General features: G+C 46.1%; 2 protein-coding genes across 6 annotated transcripts in view; one reads left to right on the top strand and one right to left on the bottom strand.

Annotated features, from left to right (window-relative positions):
• lrpap1 (low density lipoprotein receptor-related protein associated protein 1) overlaps positions 1-21,730 on the bottom strand; it is a 139,365-nt gene that overhangs the window by 74,777 nt on the left and 42,858 nt on the right. The window lies entirely within an intron of this gene.
• rgs12b (regulator of G protein signaling 12b) overlaps positions 1-21,730 on the top strand; it is a 41,843-nt gene that overhangs the window by 12,089 nt on the left and 8,024 nt on the right. For all 5 annotated transcript variants that reach the window (XR_012928276.1, XM_076037272.1, XM_076037280.1 and 2 more), the window contains exons 6-9: positions 16,898-16,919; positions 19,732-19,901; positions 20,727-20,819; positions 20,928-21,071. Coding sequence is in view for 4 of the 5 variants with exons in the window: in XM_076037272.1 (XP_075893387.1) it covers positions 16,898-16,919; positions 19,732-19,901; positions 20,727-20,819; positions 20,928-21,071 (429 nt within the window). In the remaining variant the exon portion in view is untranslated. The remainder of the gene's footprint in view (positions 1-16,897; positions 16,920-19,731; positions 19,902-20,726; positions 20,820-20,927; positions 21,072-21,730) is intronic.

The raw sequence follows: 21,730 nt of genomic DNA, 5'->3' as shown, positions 1-21,730 counted from the left end.
TAAGCGCTCAACACTGCAAAAGAATTGGCTGATTGCGAGGCTGATTGCCACTGTTTTCTCCGCGAGCTGCGACGTAATAACAGGTGAGGAGAGACGAAGGTTTCTGCCCGAGTGGAGCTCAAGTGCTGCTGGGAGAGAGCGGCTCAGGTGAGCTGTGCTGCCGGACCCAGACGGTTCGCCAGAGCAGACACAGGCTGCGGTTTCATGGACTTGAGTGTTTAGGTGAACAGACGTATTCAGGTTTCAGCCATGTTTCCAATGTACTGCATACTCACAATCAGAGACAAGTAGTTGTTTGTAGTACTCCCAGTATGATACCAATTTTGTGAATACTGGTATCTCAGTTTCTAATTGGTACATGTATTGATTTGACTCAAACTCAGACATTTTGCAAGCTACAGACTGGTTTAGGTCAGCATTTAAACACCAGTCCAGCTAAAGATTTTAAGCAAGTTGATTCTTTTACAACCAAAAGTCAAAACTCCAGTTTCTCTTATACTTATCATGCACATAGTTGGAAGCTGCCATTTGTCACACTATCCAGTCCAATTTCTTAAAATCAAGAAAAAGGCTTTTTTAATTTTTTTTTTTAATTTTGATCTTACACACAAAAAGAGAAATTGGAAAAAGTCCAAGCCAAGTGAATGCTTGCTGTGTTCCTTATCAAATTCATCAATTTCAGAACTGTTTTCCCGAATTGCGATTTCAGACAAGATACGAGGAAAAACTCTCTGCAAGTGTTTATTTTTTGACACAAACTGCGTCAGTTCTTCAGCTTAGCCAGCAAGTAATTCAAACGGTTTTGGGTCCACACGAAAGTGTTCTGTCCAGGAAACACAGCAACGGAGACGAGCTCAAAATGACTTCAAGTGCATGATAAGTTAAAGTTTCGGAAAAAAACAACATGATTCAATAGTTGAAAATACTGAAAATGTGGTAAGATTATGAAGAGTAACAGTCAGTTAGTTGTAAAAGGCCTTTATTAAGTCACACATTATGTAACTTCAATACATTAATGACATGCATCAAAAAATAAATCGTTCACTTGACATAATCCTCCGTCACTCCCGGCCGAAGAGATTCACCTCTGCCAAACAACGACTTCCTCTCACTCAGCTCCTTCCTCTGCTCTAGCTCAAGGATACGATTCGAAACGGGGGAACACGATGCTGAAATTGCAGAGAAATTTTTTGAAGAAGACGTCTTTTGACAAAGTAAAATTTCCTGAATCCTCACATTAGCTCCAGTTGAACTTAAGAGCCCGTCTGTTGGATCCGCTGGTGGAAAGTCTTGATCTGTTTTTTTCCGCAAGGAAACACATGGAGCTCCCCCCATATCAAATACTCAGATGTGCTTTATTGGCCCAGCAGCTGAAAATGTCCTGCTTAGTCACGATGCTCAATCCTAAATCTGCTTTGAAAATATTGTTGCTGTTTGTGAAAATTCTCTTCAGTTGTAACACTGAAAGTGTTGCCAGAGGAGATTCTCAGGCCTTGTTTTCTGCTGAAATACAGTCCCTCAATCTAAAACTCCTCTTGAGTTGAAAGACCTTGGACCAAATTATCTAAACAGGAGACTTATATGTATGAAAATAAAGTTATTTCAGTAACAAAAGAAGGATTTAAGGCAAAGCGAATAATCAAAAAGGCCAGTTTTAGCTCAGAGAGTGACAGCAGAGAGAGAGAAGAATTCCAGAAGTTGGATTTGGGGCTTTGGTTAAAAGAGGAAAAATCATGTTGGCCTGAGTAAAACTCTCCAGAAGTGATGTAGTAACTGCAGTAACCTGTATTATTGGCATGAGTCTGATTGAGTCTAACACAGGTATCACCAACCTTTTTCAACCTGAAAGTTGCTTCATGGATCCTGAGTCATATGACGGGTAACCCCTGTCCTGCACTCTCTTGAAATAACAAACTTTTTCAATTATATATAATTATTAATGATACTGATCTATGTCAAGACACTGGTCACTTTTATGAATTCTCAATAATTATCAACAATGACCAAACAAAATGGTTTGAATTTTACCGCAGCTCAACAGGCCTGTGGGCGACTCATGTGGTCCTTGGGGACACCACGTTTGTGACCCCTGGTCTAAACAAAACTAGTAATGACACTGATACATACGGGAAACAATATCGGGCCAAAAGTCAAACCCTGGTGGACACCTTTTATTGACCAGGAGGAATCTTAGAAAATTCCATCCTGAATATGAAAACAGGATTTTGCTCAAACAAATTTCCCTCCCTTCGTCTTCACATGTGTTACTTGCTCTCCTAACCACTTGTAAAATGAACCATGAACGACAAAAAAATAAACAAGATATGGTCGGAATTTATATTTGTGCGGTGCCCTCTTGGTTAGTGAGTTATCATCGCTGTGAGAGCGAGCGAGCCGCCACTTCACCTGCTGTTCTCACCCTCTGAGCGGAGTGTCACTCACTAATGCTGTGTTTGTGTGTCTGTGTACCTGTGGGTGTTAGAAGGAAGACACCTGCGCAGCGTCTTAACCAAGAACCCGCCGCCATATCACGCTCCCTCCCCACCTCCCCCATAGCTCGCGCCGGGTTTCAGTCGCTCGCCCGACAAATGTTTGGGTGATTTCCACTTTTGCCTGACGTGTTTTTTCTCTTCTCTGCGTCTTCTCGTCTGTTCTCTTCCTCTGCCCCCTCGCTGCTCTAGACATGCATGAGGCATACTAAACAGATGACAGAGGAGCTCTGAGGGAAGCGCATTCAACTCTGTTCTGCCGCTGCTCTGTGTGTGTGTGTGTGTGTGTGTGTGTGTGTGTGTCTTCCTTCCTTAATGGCAAGCGGGGTCTCCCTCTGCAGTCGTGCCTCCGCATTCGTCTGAGTGTGCGCGTGCGTGTGTGTATGTGTGTGTGCGCGCGCGTTTCTCCTAAGCCCTCAGCAGTGTGGGTGGAATAGAAATGACGCGAGGGGTGGGTGTAGAGGCTGAGGACGGAGGGCGGGGGCGGGGATGTTGGGGGGGGGTCGCGCGGAGAGGCAGGGCGTGCTAGAGAGAGAGAGAGAGAGGCAGGGGAAGGGGGAAGAATATCTGTCTGGCGACGGTGACATTCTGTAGCCGTTTTGGACGTTTATAATACGTTTTCAAGCTTCGGCTCTCTGCGCGCACAGACCCGCGCACACGCGCTCGCTCGCACGCACTCAGGCACTCAGGCACACACACACACACACACACACACACACGTCCAGAGCGGCTGACGACAATGTGCGCTGAGGGAAGGTCTCCGATGCAGTGTTGAGGATTACTTATCTCCCTCTTCATGGAGCAGCAAACTTTGAGCGCGGATTCTGAGACGACCACCGACCCAGTGAGTTCACCACACCAGCAACGCGTGTGTTTGTGTTTGTGCGTGCGTGTTCGTGCGCGTGTGAAGGAATTAGTGTGTGCGTCTTTGCCCTCTCCGTACATGATGCGTTGCTCTATACGAGTCCACCGGTGACTCCCTTTGGCTCCTGTCACATACTGCATGCAGGCTGCGTTACACAGTCGTGACCGCCGCGGCTCTGCACTGTTGGAGCTGCTGCTGACAAAGTTTTTATTTAATTAAATGTTTTGGCAGTTTTTTTTTTTTTTTTTTTTTTTTTTCTGTTGGCTGACAAGAAACGTATTCCAGAAACGTCAAATCTTCACTTGCAGATTCCAGATCCAACCAAACTAATCGTCACTTCATTACATGATGTTACTTTGACGTTTTTTTGTTTTGTTTTGTTTCATGACCGACAACTCATTTTGGTTTAAAATGATCGAAATTGCTTCAAAAGTTTTTACAGAGGGCATATCTGCAATGGCAGGTCATGTGACTCGTGCAGGCCAATCGTTTTTGAAGGATGTGCAGCGTTCAGGCAAACCTGTTGATTCTCTGGTTCTTTGCAGCAGCTGTGGAGACAATTAACCTTTTCTCTCAAGGACTTACTTCTTAAGAAGTACGTGATACTTTATTGGTATTGTACAGAGGGTACAGTAAACAGTCTAAGTGTGGTGAAAATAAATACTTTTAGCATGAGTGTCTTCTTGCAGCGAAGTTCAGCTTCACTGCAGCCTGGCGGCTCGCTGAGCCTGTTATTGATTGAACGTTGGTGATTTTCTGTGCGTGACGACTTGACTATAGTGAAAACACTGCAGAGCGGTATGGATGTACCCTCCGTTTAAACTCCAGCCGTCACCATCGTGACGACCTGTTGCTTCACAGGGAGGGTTGCCATGTTCCCCTTCTTTGGGCTGGTAGGGCTGCTGAGGTTTTGGAAATGGTGATTTAAAAAAAAAAAAAAAAAAAAAGCAAAAATGTTTTAAATGCTTGAACATGAACATGATTGTCAGTTCCCTCTAGAATTGAACTTTTCTGAACTTTTTGAACGAAATGAATGTTTTCAGTCATCTGTTATGAGATCTATATTCCACACGTATAAGTAACTCCACTTGCACGCAGGCGGCCATATTGCTGACCTGCCTGCGCTCTCAGACTTCTTGACTGGTTGAAGAATGATTTGAGATCAGGAAGCAGCAATTTACCTCTATCGCCAGTAGATGTTACTGAATCTTCCACCCTGAACCTTTAAAGTACAAGTGAATCAAATGTGTTTATGTGTTTTATGTCCCAGGCAAAGCTTTTAATATCATCCAACATTTAAGTGAGCTGTGAAGCATCATTTTTTTTTTCTTAAACAAAGAGAGAGATAGTGAGTGAACGCAGTGAGGAGGGAAGAAGATCTGAAACACAGTCGGACACGGACAAACTCATTCCCTCACTGAGGGAACAAGTAAATAGAAAATAAGCGCATTATCAGACGAGCAGAGAGATAAGACACACACATCTGCTCTTGTGTGTGTGTGTGTGTGTGTGTGAGTGCGCGCGCGTCCGCGTGTGCTCCTCGTGACATCCCCTGGGAGCACAGCGCGTCGGGGAAGACGATCAGATGATAAGGCGAGGATCAACGCCGCTCCTGTACGCCAAACACCTCAGGAGGGCACAAGTCACACCAGGCGCAGCAGCAGCTTCAAAATAAACATCTGTTTTATCTCCATCCAGTTGCCAGATGCATCCATTTTACCGCATCAGCACAATCGGGACGGTCGTCATGTGATGACACACTGGTAGCACTGTGTGTGTCTCTGTGTGTGTGTTTACTTCAGAGGGTTCACGACCAAACAATGGCAGTGGCAGGTCGACCAGGTTGCTGCTGTTGCTGCTGCTGCTGTTGCTGCTGCTGCTGCTGCTGCTGCTGCTGCTGCTGTTGCTGCTGCTGCTGTTGCTGCTGCTGCTGCCGATGATCTGTTTCTGCTGGTGACGCTCGTCACTTTTTCCCTATTTGACGATGGGAGATGAGATGTCTTCAGTTTTTTTGACAGGCAGAACATTCGCGGCCCAAATGCTCACTGCTTAACAACCCAGTGGGCTGGATTCAGAAACGCTGGGTCCCGCCATGTCACATTTGATCTTTATTTCAAATACCAGTTCTAATGTCTGAGATCTCCAAAATCCCCGCGGAGCAATATGACCACCGTCCGATTAGCAGATCAACACTTTTTGGAAACATAAAGACTAATTATTAGGAGTAAATGAAAACGCAACACTTGTTTACAGCAGTTCTAGGGTCTTTTATCCAACCAGAACCTTGTTTGTGTTACTGCTCCCCATTACTACTAATTGATTCCCTTAAATTTCACACACGGGGCCTTTCAGTTGCTGCTGCACCAATCACCGCTTGTTGACTCTCCAATTATGACTGTGTGTGTGTGTGTGTGTGTGTGTGTGTGTGTGTGTGTGTGTGTGTGTGTGTGTGTGTGTGTGTGTGTGTGTGTGTGTTCCCATCGATTTCTGACTTTGGCTGGCCGTCCAGCTCTGTTAGCTGACGGCTCAGTCAGTGCTGGCTGGCAGCGAGTTGTCTTTCTGTGGCGCTAAGACACAACTTCACAGGCGTTGAACCTGCCTGGTGTCAAGGGCGACTCCTGCCATTGTGTCAGCAGAGGGCACTGTTGTGTTTTGTTGAGTGATGGCGTTGCCTGAAGGCCACAATATATTTTTTTTTGCTGCGTGGTCTTTTTTCAGCAGAGGCGGCTCGACATTGAACTGATTCCAATTTCGGAATGAATACCTGCAATTCGTTTTCATACATTTGTGTTGAAAAAATGGTGTAAAGTGCTGACTGTCTGCGCAGCTCCTCTCAAACATTAGCTTGTGGCTAAACTTTCATCCGAGGTTGCCAGATTTTTCTTATTTGGTTCTAATATATTTGGCTGTCTAATGTTAATTGCTAAATGCTAATTGTTCCTGTTATGGTGACTCCATGGTGTGAGATATCAGTGTCCTGCATCCCTGGTTGTATTAGAATGGCCACTCACTGAAGTGTGGAAGATCAGCGAGGACAATTAATGATTATTATTAATGATCATTTTGATATGAATTGAAGACTTTGACATGAGGCAAAGCAGTTTGCATTTGAAGTCCCAACACAGATGAATCTGTTCAGGCGAAAATCACCCTGCTGGATGTTGAATGAAATATTAATCCTGTGCTTGGCATTAGAAAGTCAACCGCGGGTGGCCTGATCTGTATGTCTGTCCCGGCGCCGCTTCTCCATGAATCTTTTCTGCTGCAGACAGTCTTCCAGAAATGCTCCCTGGAGGGTCGGCAGAAAATGAGCTCAGCTCTAACTTTTAACATGTGTCTCGCATGTGTCTGCGTGCGGTGGCCCTTGTTGCATCGGTGTCATGTGATATCTGCCGAAGAGAATGTTTGCCTTTAATGTTGAACGGTCGCAGCGAGACAAAAAACTTGATCAAAGTGGTGCACATTCAAGGAGACATGGTTGGTCCTTTTTTCTGCCCTTCCTTTTCTGTTTCCCATCAACCTGTGGACAAAGCCGACTATTGTCACGTACCAAGGATAGAAATGAATAAATAAAGTGAGTGTGTGTTAAAAATAAAAAGCAGCAGAAACAGGCCAGAAAACTTTCCAAGGATCTGCCGGGTGGCTCTTTCAAGGATTTAAAACTCTGCTAATTAGTTCTTTGGCAGTGCCTTCAGCCTTCAGCCTTATGCTGTGTGTGTGTGTGTGTGTGTGTGTGTGTGTGTGTGTGTGTGTGTGTGTGTGTGTGGTAAGTGGTGGGGGCTGAGAGCCGAAGTCATCCCTGATGTTGCTAGGATACAGAGACGTGGAAGGTTAACATTAACTTTAACAACAGTAAGGCGCCTCAAGCCCTAAATGGGGCTTCTGGTGCTGATTGGCTGGGAAAAAAAACTCAAGTTCTCAATGTGGCACTTCATATTATAAAATCATTATTGTATCACCGGGCGTAAAATAAACTGTTTTGAAGGATAATTGGTCTTTTAATCACCGTGATTGTAAAATAAATAAAAGGTGAACAAACAGCATTTACTGTCTTTTGAGGCTTTGACAAGGTTCCTGAGGTTGATGCTGACAAAATGTTTCAAGCCTGTTCTATTCCAGAGGTTTGGAATGTTGAGTAGCACCTGGCTGCATTCCGCAGGTGCGGGAAACATGTTGATGGCTGGCAGGCGAGTTTGTGCTTTTTGCCCGTTTATGTTGAGCTTGCTCGTAAAAGTCTCTGCATTCGGATTTTGCAGCATCCCGATTGCTTTCACCCCGCTGGTTTTAGGCGATGCGGCCTCGGCCAAGCGGCGGTTTGGACTCCTCTCTAAAATGCAAACAGAAGAGACAGTTTTTACATTTTTTACAGTATGCGATGGAGAAACATTTGGATTCACGACAGCTGTGGAGGCTGGCAGCTGTTCAAGTGCAGCGCACGCGGTAAAGTGAAGTGGAAACACCCATAAAACTGTTTATTATGGTTCACAAGGAGCAGGCCCGAAGCTGAATACGGTCTTTGATATGTTACCAAATAAGTTTTTGAAACGCACACTTCAATAGTTGTTTCAATTTGGGGGGTAAAATGTCCATCAGTCGGTGTGTTTTAAATTTCAAACATACTTCAACTGCGGCTAAACTGAATATTGGGCATCAGAAACCAACAAAGGCAGCGTGCTGTCGGTCTTTTATTCTGTGTAGCAGCAAAGGAGAGCAGAAGGAGCAGGAGCAGACTTCTCCTCTGCTCCCTGACGACAGTCTGGAATCCAGGGATGGCCAACAGCCCGGCCAAAGTTTTTTTTTTGTTATAGCGGTTACATAAATAGAATTTATGATGCTGTCAGGTTGCTGCTTGACCACCCTGCAGCCAACAGAGAGAGGAAGAGGGGGGATCTCTCTGAATGCAGTGGCCAAATACAGCATGATAAAGGCTAAACAGCCAAATGTTATCGTCGTATTGAAGATCAGCCAGTGTAAATATTAAAAAGTCTCGGCAGGATAAACCTGCATCTGATGTTGATAAAAGTTATACTTGCAAAAGGCAGCTGCAAAATCACAATTTTGCAGCTGCAAATCACAATTTTCTCTTTTCGTTTGTTTGTTTTGTTGCACATCACTGTGTCCAGTTCGACAATCAGGTCCTGCTGAGTGAAGTACACCGCCGAGTGCTGTGTGGTCACATGACTGTCATGTTGAGCCGCAGCCGCCCCACAATGAATGGATAAAATCAAGAAGTTGGTGCAAAAAGGAGTTAAAAAATACTCTCTAAACGCAGACAAACTTCCTCAACACTCACACCTGTTTGTCTCTCTTTCATTAACTGCAGCGGCAGATCAAACGCTGCCTTTGATTGGCTGTCAGCCCTGAAATGAAATGACAGTGAATGAAGTTGCTGTTGTGAGGGAAAGTAAGGAGCAGCCAAAATGTCCTCACCGTGTTGGTAAAACACCTCTTTCGGTCCTCACAATAGCATCATTGCAAGAGTGCGCGCATACACACAGACACTTGGATTGTTTGTGCGGCTCGGAGTGGGCGACCGCTCCACTGGCCTCAGACCAGGTTAAACAAATCCCCCTCTAACCCGCCCCCCCCCCCCCCCCCCCCCAAAAAAAAAGCCTTTTTATTATGTCAACCGATCACCGGCGGTAAGCAGCGGTGAGTCATGGCGGCCAGACGGTTGAGTGAAAGAAGAAAAAGAAGAGGATGCAACAAAAACTCCTTTTTCTCTCTCTCTCTCTCTCTCTCTCTCTCTTCCCCCCAAATAACAGGAAATGAGGTGGAGCTGGCGAGAAGGCCCAAAGGCTTTAGGCACAAATTCAAATGCATCCTTTGTCCGTGTCAGTGCTTGTGTGTGTATGTGTGTGCGTGTCTGATCCCCTGCGAACAGCCTCAAATGTGCTTCGCTTGACCTTTTAACAACCAGCAGCAGTTGGACTTCCAGCAGCAGAAATAAACTCCTCTCCTCTCGGCGGCTGCCTGTGCGTCTGCTCTGCCTCTCTAGTAAACCTACAATCCCTCAGGCCATTCCAACAGAAAACACAAAAAAATGCTCCCTCACATCATTTGAATTTGATCTCACCTTAAACCTGCCAAGCTGAGAGCCTGGGGAGTCACTGCTGAGCTGTCATTGGCCGACCCACATTTTGCTCCCTCCCCCTCTTGGTGGAACTTCTCCCCCGACGGGGGCGTGTCACTATGGAAACGGAGTCGCTTGCATGCGTGTCTGAGGGAGAATGGAACTTCTTGCCAGTCTGTCGGCTGAAGTGTGCAGAGGAGGAGGAAGAGGAGGAGGAGGAGGAGGAGGAAGTTGTAGCACGATGTAGCGAGAGTGCGAGAGAGGAGATTTTTTTTCCCCCCTGTCGGCTCTGTGTAAAGGAGGCGATGCCTAGTCGGGCTTCCACCGCGTCACTCTCTGGCTCTCCTCCTGCTCAACACGCCGGGTAGTTGCGTCCTTGCGTGCACGTGCCCAAGTTTGCGCGCCGCGTCCTCCGCGCAGCCTCGGCCATGTAGGCTGAGCTGCCTCGGGTTCCAGAGGGGAGCAGGATGAGCCTGAGGAAGAGGCTTTCTTTCAAGCGCGTCTGGAACTTCAACACTGTGAGTAGCGGGTGGGCAGGCGGGCGGGTGGGCAGGGGCACACGCACTCTCACACACACTCTCGCACACACTCTCGCAGGCTCACTCGAGTGGTCTTGACAGAGGCTGAGTGCAACTCGGGATTCGACTCCGTGTCCGTCAGTAACAAATGAGAAATAGAAAGTGCTGCTCAAAAGCAGCTGCACTGCCAACAGCAGAGCAGGGTTTTTTTTTTTTCGTTTTGTTTTTTTTTTACATTTTTTGATCGTTTCAGCAATGGACTGACGCTACACATGCATCAACAACCAGATACTTCTGAGTAGAACCAAAGGCATGTTTCCATTAATATTTCTATTATTGTAATTTTAAAAATTTTCTGGAAAACAACTGGAGTTTGATTTAACTTTAAACTCCAGTGACTTGCTATTGCAGGTCCGAGCTGGTGGAAACTGCCTGTCCAAAACAAATCAAAGCAATTTGTTGGCCAGTCAGGTAACATTGCCACGCTGCTGCCTTCTATAGCATACAAGTATCACCTAGCAACCGCATCATGTTGCCCTGTGCTATTTGCTCTCGCCCGGTCAATACAATGAGACCCGATTCACACTTTCTTTTATTGATCTGTCCATAACAGAAATTTAAAAAGAAAAGCTTTTAAACACAACTATATTATCTTCTTCCTCATTGTTCTTCCTCTTCCTCAATTATCTAAGCTGCAGGGCCGTGGTTGGGGGACTGTTGAAAAAAACAAAAACAACATGGTCACGCACAAAAAATAATGCAAATGATATCGGAGGGCTTTGGGTGGTTTTAAGGTAGTTCTTCTTTTAAGATCGACAACACACATCAATCATTTGTAGTCGGGTTTTTGTTTTCAGCTTCTGTGCGTTTGATAGAAAAATCAAAGAAAGTCAATGGGAGTGCGTAGCAAAAAGAGCTGACGTTCACAGTCACACCCTGCTAAGTGCAACAGGGTCTGCTGTGTTACCTGCAGCACTGAGGTAAAGAATTTACAACCCAGGGTGAAGTGGGTATATACAACAATTAGACATGACTGAAGACAGAGCAGGGGCGGTGGCGGTCGGGGGGGAAGAAACGATCAAGGAGTGAAAATGAACAAGTCATCCGGCCGGCCCTGTGTTTCCAATAAGAGCGGGGATGTGGGAATGTGAGAGTGAAGGTGAGACCCGAGAAAGGCAACAGTCTGGGAGCCTGGAGGCTGTTTCCCTTCCTCCTCAAGCCAGATGTGTTTTGGTTCAGAGTGGGAACGTGGACATGAAGAGGGAATTGGAAACAGCGGCAGATTGCGGCCAGACATGGAGACAATCGGAGGCCAAGGAGGAACAATATGTATTTTCTTTCAGGTCCCCGTCAGCCAGGGTTTTTTTTATTTTCTGTTATTTCTGTTTACTTTCTTGGCTTTCTTTTGTTTCTGCGTTTCTATCAGCAGTCCGAAGAGGTAATTAAACCTCGTCTGCCCTTTGTTTTTGGAGAGAATTTACTTTGATTAAGCACATTGGCTGTGAGAGAATTCGGACCGAGGGAGCCATTTGATCAGAGTATATTGTGTTTACATGTGGTTGACCCTCTCCTGTGTGTGCTTCAGGCGACGGGCCAAGTCAAACAGACGTTTATCACCGGCTTCAGCCTTGGAGCCACATCTCCTGTGAGCTCCTATTGTACGGAAACAAATATTATCCACATTCCTTCCTTTTTCCCGACAGTGGATATTGATTCCTCGGTCTGACTCCGGTCTCTGGGCCCGTTTCCCAGAATGTGAGGGATGGTCACAGAGGTTTTGTCTTTACAATTAGAGAAAGAAAAGGATAAAATGCACTTGTTTGGAGAGCCGGTTTAGATTGTGAACAGATGGTAAACAAGTCCGCCATAACAGTGGTGTCCTATGATTTCTGCCGTTGTGGACTTGTGGACAAAATTGGAGAATTTTAAAGTAAAAATGGCATTTCCCAATAAACACAGGATGTTTCAGATCTTGGTGTCATTTGATTGGAACAATCCCATTCTTGAGCACTGTAACTTTTTTGAAGGGGAATGTTTCCATGGAGCTGCTACTGAAGGGGGCACCTAACAGTTCGACCATGGCGAAGCAGGAAAGCCAAGGACAACTGACCCAACTGACCCAACTGATTGGTGTGCTTTGATTTTGATTGCAAATCCCGTCAACATAATCCACCCATTGGAAACCAATAGATGTTCAGGCTGTATAACAAAAAAGAGAAGCTGTTCTTCTGCACAGACTCAAATTCAACTAAAAAACGTAAAAAAAAAAATTTAAAAAAAAGCAAAATTGGCACAATTCATAAAAAACCCACAACCTTCCAATAAATGAGGACATAAAAAGTGAATTTGGAAAATGAAACAGATTTCATAGAGCCCGACAGCAATTTTATATATTTTTTAGTACCAATTCCACAATGCGCTGTTGTTTTTGGGGAAGCTGTTTGATTGCACGCCAGCGGCTTGACAATGCACGTCACCCTCGCTGCACCCGTACGACCCGAGTTGACTTTATTTTGGCTTATTAAAATCCAATCAGCTTGTTTCCTTCATCTCATCCCCTCCCCCTGCTAAGCTACGTTAAGCCTAAGTGCTTTTATGGCTGCCAGTCCTGGCAGAGACGCCCGGCTCCGCTCAATGGCCGCTACTATTCGCCTCGCATTCAAAAGTAAACACTGGGGCACGCACGCAGCCAGACTGCTGGCGCAACTGCTTCCTCCTCCTACTTCTCCTCTTCCTCCGCCGCTGGAGGTGTGTGCCTGCCAGGGTCTGAGCAGGGATCTGCGTTGTGAATTCAAAGCCGCCTTTTTCAAGCGCGCCATGCGTGTGTCGGTAGTTCCGCTGAGGGGTGTGGTCTCCCTACAACAATGCCAGGGTTCACGGGCTCGGGCAGCAGGAACCTGCAGCATGGTCCCCTTCCGTGCCGGCGGCTTCATCTTTCGCCGTGCGCACGAGCGCCGAGCGGCCAGAGCTCATTCCTTACCAAAGGTGGCAGCGGCTGCCGTCGCTGTGACGGAGCCAGGAATAAAGCTCCAGCGGTACAAACAGTCTCTTCTTTGTGCGAGCCAGCCCATAAGTTACCCCTGACCGTTTCTCCCACACATGGAGTTTTTTTTGTTTTTTTTTAAACGTGGACTCCACCGGCCACAAGCGTCATTTGCTCTCGCGTGTTTCACAGTCACTCCCACTAAAAATGGTCTTTTCCAGGAATTGTCATCCTGGAAGTGTGACGACCCCACGCAGTGGGACGGGCGGCATTCCGGAAACTGTGAAATTGTTTCAGGGCACCATGGCTTCCCCAGTCCTAATATTATGATAAGAGTGAAGATGAATGGCTGTAACCGGGACCCCCCTGTGTGTGTCTGTCTTTTGGGTTGTTTTTTTTTTACTGCGGCCTCAGCCTGCCATCCAGGCCCCATAACAGATGATGTAAGCCAACGCTCTCCCACTAGTCACAGCTAATAAAGCACCTGGGAGTCGTACACCCGGTGACCAAACACTCTGTACCCAAACACACGTTAATGGGCATTTAAGGTGCACGCGAACTTGAGCCACTACAAGGTGCCGGTTTGTGTTTGAGGAGTGCGAAGCGGGATGACGTTTGTGTGCAGAGATGTTATGACCAGGATACAGTGATTTAGACCAGCGTGTGGTCATTCCGTTTGTATGTCTCAGGGTTATGTGTGTGTGAGTATGTGAGAGACTCAATGTGTTTAATTGGTGTGGCAGTTGCACCATTACACCAGCCGGGTTGATACCAGATCTGTGATGGAAATAGGACGGCATTGTGAGGATTACTTCCTGAGTAATTGGATTCAGAATGGGATCAGAATCCATCCAGATCGACACGGTGTGACGTTCAACTACTAACTCACTCACAACATGACAGTCTTATTGTATTTGCCTAAAAACCTACCTGTTGATTCACTGGCTAAGATCCTTCTGTCTCTCTGACTATGGTGACCACCAAGCACCAGAAATTGGCAAACATCTGCAGGCTCACAGCTTAAAAAATTAAATATTATTTTTTTTTAGATATCACAATCACGGTTATGCAGTTTTCACGTCGGAAAAAACCCAACGTTAATGCATTGCTGCTAGAATACTGGTGACAAATCAGTCATTTAGTTCAGCGTCAGCACCACTTGGCTGGATGTGATTGACTACAATCAAACAGTGTGAGATTTTATGGGCTCGTGGTTTGGGGTTCCACTTGTGGGGAAAATAAAACCTATTAAAAACTGGATTCTGTGTGAAAAGAAATTGCATAATAGTGCAAGAAACAAAAGGTTGGGCTTTCTGTAAGTATGACATATTTAGCTACAGCTCTGTTTGTGTTTGCAAAAATGGAATAAACCACCTTGCAGCCCAAGTGTTATCGTAGCCAACAGTTTTGTGGCGCCGTGATGCCATAATTGAAGCAATAATACTGGCGCTGTGACACAGTGACTCATCCTTTGTGATGGTCGTTTTCAAGGCTTCAAGGAATGATCAGGGTCTGAGGGAGAGGGTGAGAGAAGGTTGAGGGGAGAGACGAGGGAGATGTGGTGACAAAGGGAGGAGGGAGAGAGTTGGCAGAGGGGATGGCGGGGGAGGAGAACAAACAACTGGACCGGAGGGGGAGGAAAGAGAGGAGAGGGAACCGGGGTGGAGGCCCCAATTAGGGGCCAAAGCCTTCGCCTGGAAGTGATCACATGCAGAATGAATAAAGAATGTATCCTATATAAAAAAAAAAGGACACGTCCAACAGATGTGGACCAGATGCACGCGGCCATAGCGTGCATAGCCCTGCGATCCTGCAGACAACACGAAACAAACGGCTCCATTGTCGCACCAAACTCAAAGTGCAGGAGATGGGAACTGGGTGGGACTGATCAACGTTTTCCGCTTCTCCCGTCCTCTCCCTCGTCTTCATCTTCGTCCTCTCCCTCTTCCTCGTCCTTGTCCTCTATGGAGGCTCGACCGCAGCCAACGGTCAGACGGTGGCATCCAGTCGGCATTCAGTGCCAACCTGCGCTCCTTCAGGGACGGTCTGAAATAGCTAATCCTCCCAGTGATGACGCCGCGATGTGCCATCTGGCCAAGACCGCTCGGCCCGGGAGAGGAAACCACCAGGATGCAGGAATCAAACCAGCACATATGCTGCAGCGAGGAGGGGTGGGGAGTGTTAGGAGGTCAGTGGGATTGGGTGCCATTATTTTAATTCAAGGTGTAAAAAGAGTCTTAGATAGCAGAGAGTGTGTGTGTGCAGCGTGAATGGAGGTTTTGGTTCAGTTGATTAAATTGTGCTGGAAAGAGAGAGAAGGTTGGTGTGTTATTGTTTAGCATCTTATGGCTGCAATACTTCAATGATGGATAGAATTTCAATGTGCATTTTGATGAATGTTGCCTTTGAAACATTTACGGAAACAGCAAAAAGCTTTGACTAATTGCTTGAGGTGGTTCTGTCATAGACAGAGGTTCTTTTCCCGGATGAAGACAAGGAAAACTGAACTCATCAGCCGACACCAACCGACCTGCTAAAGTGATTTACAACTTGGCCAGTTGACAGTGATTCCTGAGATCCTCCTCCTCTCCAAGTCTTCGTCTGATTGTGGTTTTGACAAAAATCTTACCAACATATATACATATATATATATATATATATATACATATACATCTTATGATTATACCATATTATGTGCACACTGTAGATGTTATCGGTTGTAACTCCAGCAGCCGTGGCGTCAAGATGCTTCCCTCAACATTTTCATCGGCCCTCATTTGTGGCATTGACACAATCTGAGAGTCGGCGGATGCAGCACATTTTTCCCCCCGTGTAGTCGGCGTTCCATGAAAATTGTACCGCCCACTGGTCAACTGTGCACTCTGATTATTCATCAAAGGTGTTTTATTTTGAGTGCAGCAGAAGTTTCAGTTTTAGTCATTCTGTCGTTTTGAAACAATGAAAAGTATTTTTCTACCTTCGACACACGTGTTTGTGTCGCGGGGACGCTCTCCCTGCTTCCGCTGCCCACTGATGATTTCATACACACAAATATGAGTATATTGGGATTTTCATGAGTGTGCATGGTGAGCTGAAGGCAACTTTTTAATGAGTGGTTATTTGGAAACCGTTGCACTCGTATTATGTAAATCATTTCGGCGAAATCAAAAAAATATTAACTCATCTATTTCTTAATTTATTCATCGCTGACAACTTCAAAGTTCAGCGCTTTGTCGTTCTTTGTTGCTCTTTGTTGCAGCTCGGCTGCACATCAGTGTGACTCGGTGTGAGTCAGCCAACAGTGTTCCAGAGGTTGCTGCTTAACAGATGTCTGCGCTGAATGATCTCATCGTCGCTCAGCGTGTCTGGGAATTAGAAATGGGTGGCAGGGGGGAAATATCTTATGTGCGTTCCCTTGTTGCGTGTCAGTGCTGGGGAAGTAGGACACAACTCTCACAACTCTGTCATGGAAGGGACAAAAGATGGACATGTTTTAAAAACATCTTTAGAACTTTGTCAAGCCGTCTCAGATCTTCTCCTCGCGCACGGCTGGGAACTCTGGGGCGGGAAAGCCTGCCGAGTTTCCCATTTTCTACCTCTTAAACACACACACACACACACTCTTGAACACACTCACAGCAAGACACACCCCTGTGGAGGTTTTCTTGCAGAGCCAGCACGGCCAGTTCACAGATGATTCCGCCCACGCACGAGACAGCGCAAACCTGCCTGTGTTATGATGTGAAAGTGTGTGTGTGTGTGTGTGTGTGTGTGTGTGTGTGTGTGTGTGTGTGTGTGTGTGTGTGTGTGTGTGTGTGTGTGTGTGAGTGTGTGAGTGTGCGCGCGCTAATGAGCCTGTTCCTGTGAGAAAATACAGTCAGTCTGAGTGTGTTTGTCTGTGCAGCGATAGGGTTTTTTGTGAGTGATGAGGAAACATCCTAACACATGTATTTCTGTGCTTCCTTTCAGTCTGCTGCAGTCTCCGATGGAGGTGAGTGGAACATTTTTTACTTTATTATCCACTTTTTTTTTTCTTCCCTTTTTACCTGTAATCATCAGTTCTCTTCCCTTGTCCTTTCGCCTGCTCGGAAGTTGTCAAACATAAAATATAAAGGGATAAAACTTCTTGTTGTGTCGCTCCCCTCTTTCATACCGTCGAGTTTTTCATAGAAATTTCCTCTTAATGTGTGTGCTTTGATTCCATGAGAGGGAACGGCAGACTCTGGTTTGACCAGTTTTAATGTCTGCACTCCCTCTGCTTCCTGTGCCGAGGTTTGCTTGGTTGGGTCTAAAGATAGCGGCAGATTTGTAAATGGGAACTAGGTTTCAAATGTTTTTTTTTTAGGGTTTTGCCTCACACACACAAATTTCCTCAGCATCTGAATCCAACAAACGATAACTGAAAAAAAACTACTTAAATATCTCTGCATTGCTGTACTGTCCAACCACAGTTTTCGCAGGTGCTGGCGTCTCATTTGTGTTGACAGAGCAGCAACTACCCAACGGTCGCTATTTTTCATTTGGCTGACGCTCTGCGTCCCCGCTGACTTTTCGAGTGCATTTCTTAATAGACAAGATGATTTATTTTCCACCTTGTTCGCCTCTATGCGGCGATGAAGGAGCAATACCCGTCGGGGCTGTAGAGCAGGGTAAATAGGAGCGTAGATCAGCAGGAAGTGGACGGTGTATCTATCGACAGACAAGCGGGCCTGATGTCTGGCTGGGAGGAACTCATTACGCTGCCTGATGAACGTTAGCCGTCGCAGCAGGTGAGGGAGAACCTGCAGCCACGTCCCAAATCTCTGCCAGAGGCGGTCGCTGGTTGTTGAAGCACGACTGAGGCGTGTAAAGTGAGGGGAGTGGCGCAGTGGCAGCGTAAAGGTGAGAGCAACAAACCTGCGGTTGTTGTGGTTGTTCAGCTTCAGCAATAATGGGTAAAATAACAATTTATCAGGGTTGTACTCATATCACTGGCCCATCAGCCTTAGTGGCCTCCTTTTAAGAAGCCCCTCATCAATACTTCCAGAAACTTCACTTCAGTACACACACTTGTCTCTGTAACTTTATCCTCACTCTGCTGTTTAAAATTAATCAAAAAGAAGTTTCTGTTTAGAATCAGGAACATTAGAGATCATATTTTGCCAACTGATGATGATGATGAAGCCAACAGTAAAGTAACAGTCAGCATCAGTCAGCATCAGGACCTTCAATCCAAATATTGAAGCCCAGACTTCTGAGTGACTCCTCAGAGATTGAGACAACTGTCCAACCAATCACAATACCGTTTTTCACCAGTCTGTCTTGCACTATTTTTAAAGAACACACACACACACACACACACACACACACACACACACACACACACACACACACACACACAACACGTACACATCCACACAAACCCCATCACTAAATTATTCATCATCCTCAGGCCGCTACGTGCTCATATCACTTACCTACCTACAGAGCTGTGTGTGTGTGTGTGTGTGTGTGTGTGTGTGTGTGTGTGTGTGTGTACGTGTGTGTGCATACTGCGACCTGACTCTCTGTGGTGTCTCTAGTTGCTCACCAGTGACACACAAAACAAACACACACATACACACACACACACTCCCTCTCTTTTCCACTCGTCTCCTCTCTCTTCTCTTCCTGCGGTCGCCACAGCTGTGTGCGTTCGTCATGTGTGGGTGCGTGTGTGTCTTGACTTAGTGGGTCTGGGTTTGTGAGTAGGAACCCCTGCAGGGTGAGTATGGATGAGGGGGCTTTGTTGCCCCTCCGGACTCGCTGCCTGCCTCGCTGGCACCACAAGGGCTTCTACCAGCTCTACCGAGGTGAGGACGGAGGAGCTGCACCGCCTTCCACTCATTCTCCCACCGCTAAGCTAAACTAAGCTAAGCTAAGCCCAGGATGGTGTCGTTTTTACACAGCGGCTCGCGTTAGACTTCAGTTGCTGACAGTCGAGACTTGGGTGTTAAAGAGCAGTTCATCCTGTGGGTTCAAGCGTCGAGGCCTTACTTTGTGTGCTTTTTCCTTTTTTGTGAGGAAGAGAAGGATGTTTTCATACCGAAGGACTAATATCTTGTATTTGTTGAATTAAAATGTCAAACGTTAATCTGTAATTTAGCAAAAAATCCATTTTAAAGTTTCCCACTAGGGTTCCATTAGTAGAGGTCTGACACAGAAATGTTGTTATCGGCACGTTTATAAGTTTTCAATGAGCTCCTTTTGCACAAACTCAGTTTACAAGTTTCACTTAATTCTCAACTTTCAGAACTGGGAAATGATTCATTGGGTTTTTTTTTTAGCACTCAGACTCTTTGCCCAGCTGGTTTGTGCAATGTGGCCTTTTACAACCAAGTTCCCAAAATTTTAATCAGGAAGAACATCTGCCAAAGGTGAAACACTGGTCTTTCAGTGTTTTATTTTTATTACAGGAAGTGCATCAACAGGCACCTGACTGGTGACGCTTATAACCGACTTCTTTTGTTGTTTTTTTTGTTTTTATATCATCTAACTGTCCCACTTTTAGCTCCTTGGCCCCAAAGCTACGTTACATTAGTTATTTCTGTCTGCTCTCTTTTCCTGTGTTATGCAAATCCGCCCACTAAAATACTCCTTCTGTTAAACTGAGTTTTATAATCTTTCCTGATTTGAGAGTTTTGCTTGCTGCGTGTAGAGGAGCATTTAAATGTTTGCATTGTTCTGGAAAGGCCAAGACCATAAGTGGCTCCATAAGGCACACAATTTGACCAAGCCCACAACCTGGACTGCCTCATAGGTGTGTGTGTATGTTCTCCAAACAGAGCTGAACAGCGTGGAGCTGCAGGGCTGCAGCAGTGACAACAGTCTGAACAGTAATGCCAGCCTGCCCAGCGTCCAGAGCTACCGGCGCCACACGGAGAGACGGGTGGCCAGCTGGGCCGTCTGCTTCGAGCGGCTGCTGCAGGACCCGGTCGGGATTCGCTACTTCTCGGTAGGACAGCAGCGCGCGCGCACCACCACGTAGCCGATAACTTACTGGTTGCCGTCCGAATGTTGGAGTAAAAAAACAACAACAACAAAACAAAGAAGCTTGACAGAGTTTAAGGTCATTTTCACACCTACTAGTCCGGCAGACTTGACACATGGGGGGTTGTGACATTCAGCTGGTCCCTGTTTTTGCTTTTAAACTTTTGCTTTTTGTCAAATGAAACAAACCATTTGAATGTGCTACTCCCCTACTCGCCTGTGGTGGCGCTACATCAAGACTTACTGCAGGAGAAAACAAGAAAAGACAATCATTAAACGGGAAATCTATTCATGTATCTATTCGTTACTGCAGTTTGCTGCACAACCTTGTTTAGGTTGCGTTTACCCACAATGCCCTGCGTTCGAGTCTGCTTCCTGCATTTGCTTCACCAGAACTGGACCGATGGACCTAGTTGTCAAGACCAAACAGAGTCTGCATAATGGTTCAGAGTTTGATGGAGCACTTACTTCCAAGAAAATGTCCCTCTCCCAGTATGTCCCTCTGTGATGTCATAGATGGTAATGCTACCTCACCACTGGCTAGTTGCCTTGTGGTTGCTCTGCCCCGTGTCCATCTTGTTGTTCTCTTACCAAACGTGCACAAACTAAGCATCAGTTTTAGCCAGAAGTCGGGCTGTAAACACAGGGCTAAAAAAATATCCAGGACAGTGTGTGTTTTTTAGAGATCTGTAGAGTTTTTTAGGATAATTGATTGTATACGGCTGCCAGGATTGAGGGGTGAGGATCTCGAACTGGATCTGACATGGACCTTTCAAACTTTGTGCTGCAGGAATTCCTGAAGAAAGAATTCAGCGAGGAGAACATCCTGTTCTGGCAGGCCTGTGAGTTCTTCAGCCACGTCCCAGAGAATGACAAGAAACAGGTAACAACCTCCGCAGACCTGTACACACGCAAAATCAAGGAAATGTGTGTGTGTTTGTGTGTTGATGTCTTGTCAACTTTCTCCCTCCTCCTCCTCCTCCTCCTCCAGCTCTCCCAGCGTGCCAGGGAGATCTACAACAGCTTCCTGTCCAGCAAAGCCACCACGCCGGTCAACATCGACAGTCAGGCTCAGCTGGCCGACGACATCCTCAACGCCCCTCGACCCGACATGTTCAAGGAGCAGCAGCTGCAGGTGACGCTCACAGTTTCAGTGCGGCATACGGAGGAGCTTCAAAAGAAAAGAAGTTCCACTGAAGTGCGTGTTTATTATTAGCTGTAAAACTTTGAGTGCAGCTGCAGTAGCTTGAAAATCTACTAGTTTATGTAGGAGCTAAAATTGTCTGAGGGCCTCCAATGATTTCATCAGCTCAGCCTCAGATGTTCCAAAGGGTGATGGAACTGTCTCAAAGTGGCATCATACTTCATTAACAGTAACAAAATGATTAATAGACCAACATTTTGTTTTTTATTGAACAGAAATGATTGAACTTTGAATGCTGTAGTGTGTGTGTATGGTGGATGATGTGCAACTACATCAACAACCACTGTCGTCTCTTCATAGTTTCAACCTTTCCCAGAAGATGCTTTTACACACACAAACGAAAGGAACTGAAGCTCAGTGTTTTGCAGTTTTTCTTTCCCCACTGTGGATTCCTGTCAGGATCTGGAGGTAACAGGGGAGTCGACGCACTGACTTCAAAACACTGACTGTCAAAAGTTTTGCCCTCCAGAGGAACTGGTTGGATAGTTGACTTCTCCTTTAGGATTCGCCCTTCCTCCTGGGTGCTTTGAAGTTTTCTGAACTGCCCCTCTGGTTCTCTTCGGCTTCTAAAGCCTTTTTTCCCCGTCTGG

The sequence above is a fragment of the Nelusetta ayraudi genome, unplaced genomic scaffold (genome assembly GCF_046127955.1).
Source record: "Nelusetta ayraudi isolate G7.1 ecotype Tasmania unplaced genomic scaffold, CSIRO-AGI_Nayr_v1 ptg000004l, whole genome shotgun sequence".
NCBI lineage: Eukaryota > Metazoa > Chordata > Actinopteri > Tetraodontiformes > Monacanthidae > Nelusetta > Nelusetta ayraudi.
The sequence above is the reverse complement of the archived record's forward strand: the minus strand, read 5'-3'. Positions and strand labels throughout refer to the sequence as shown.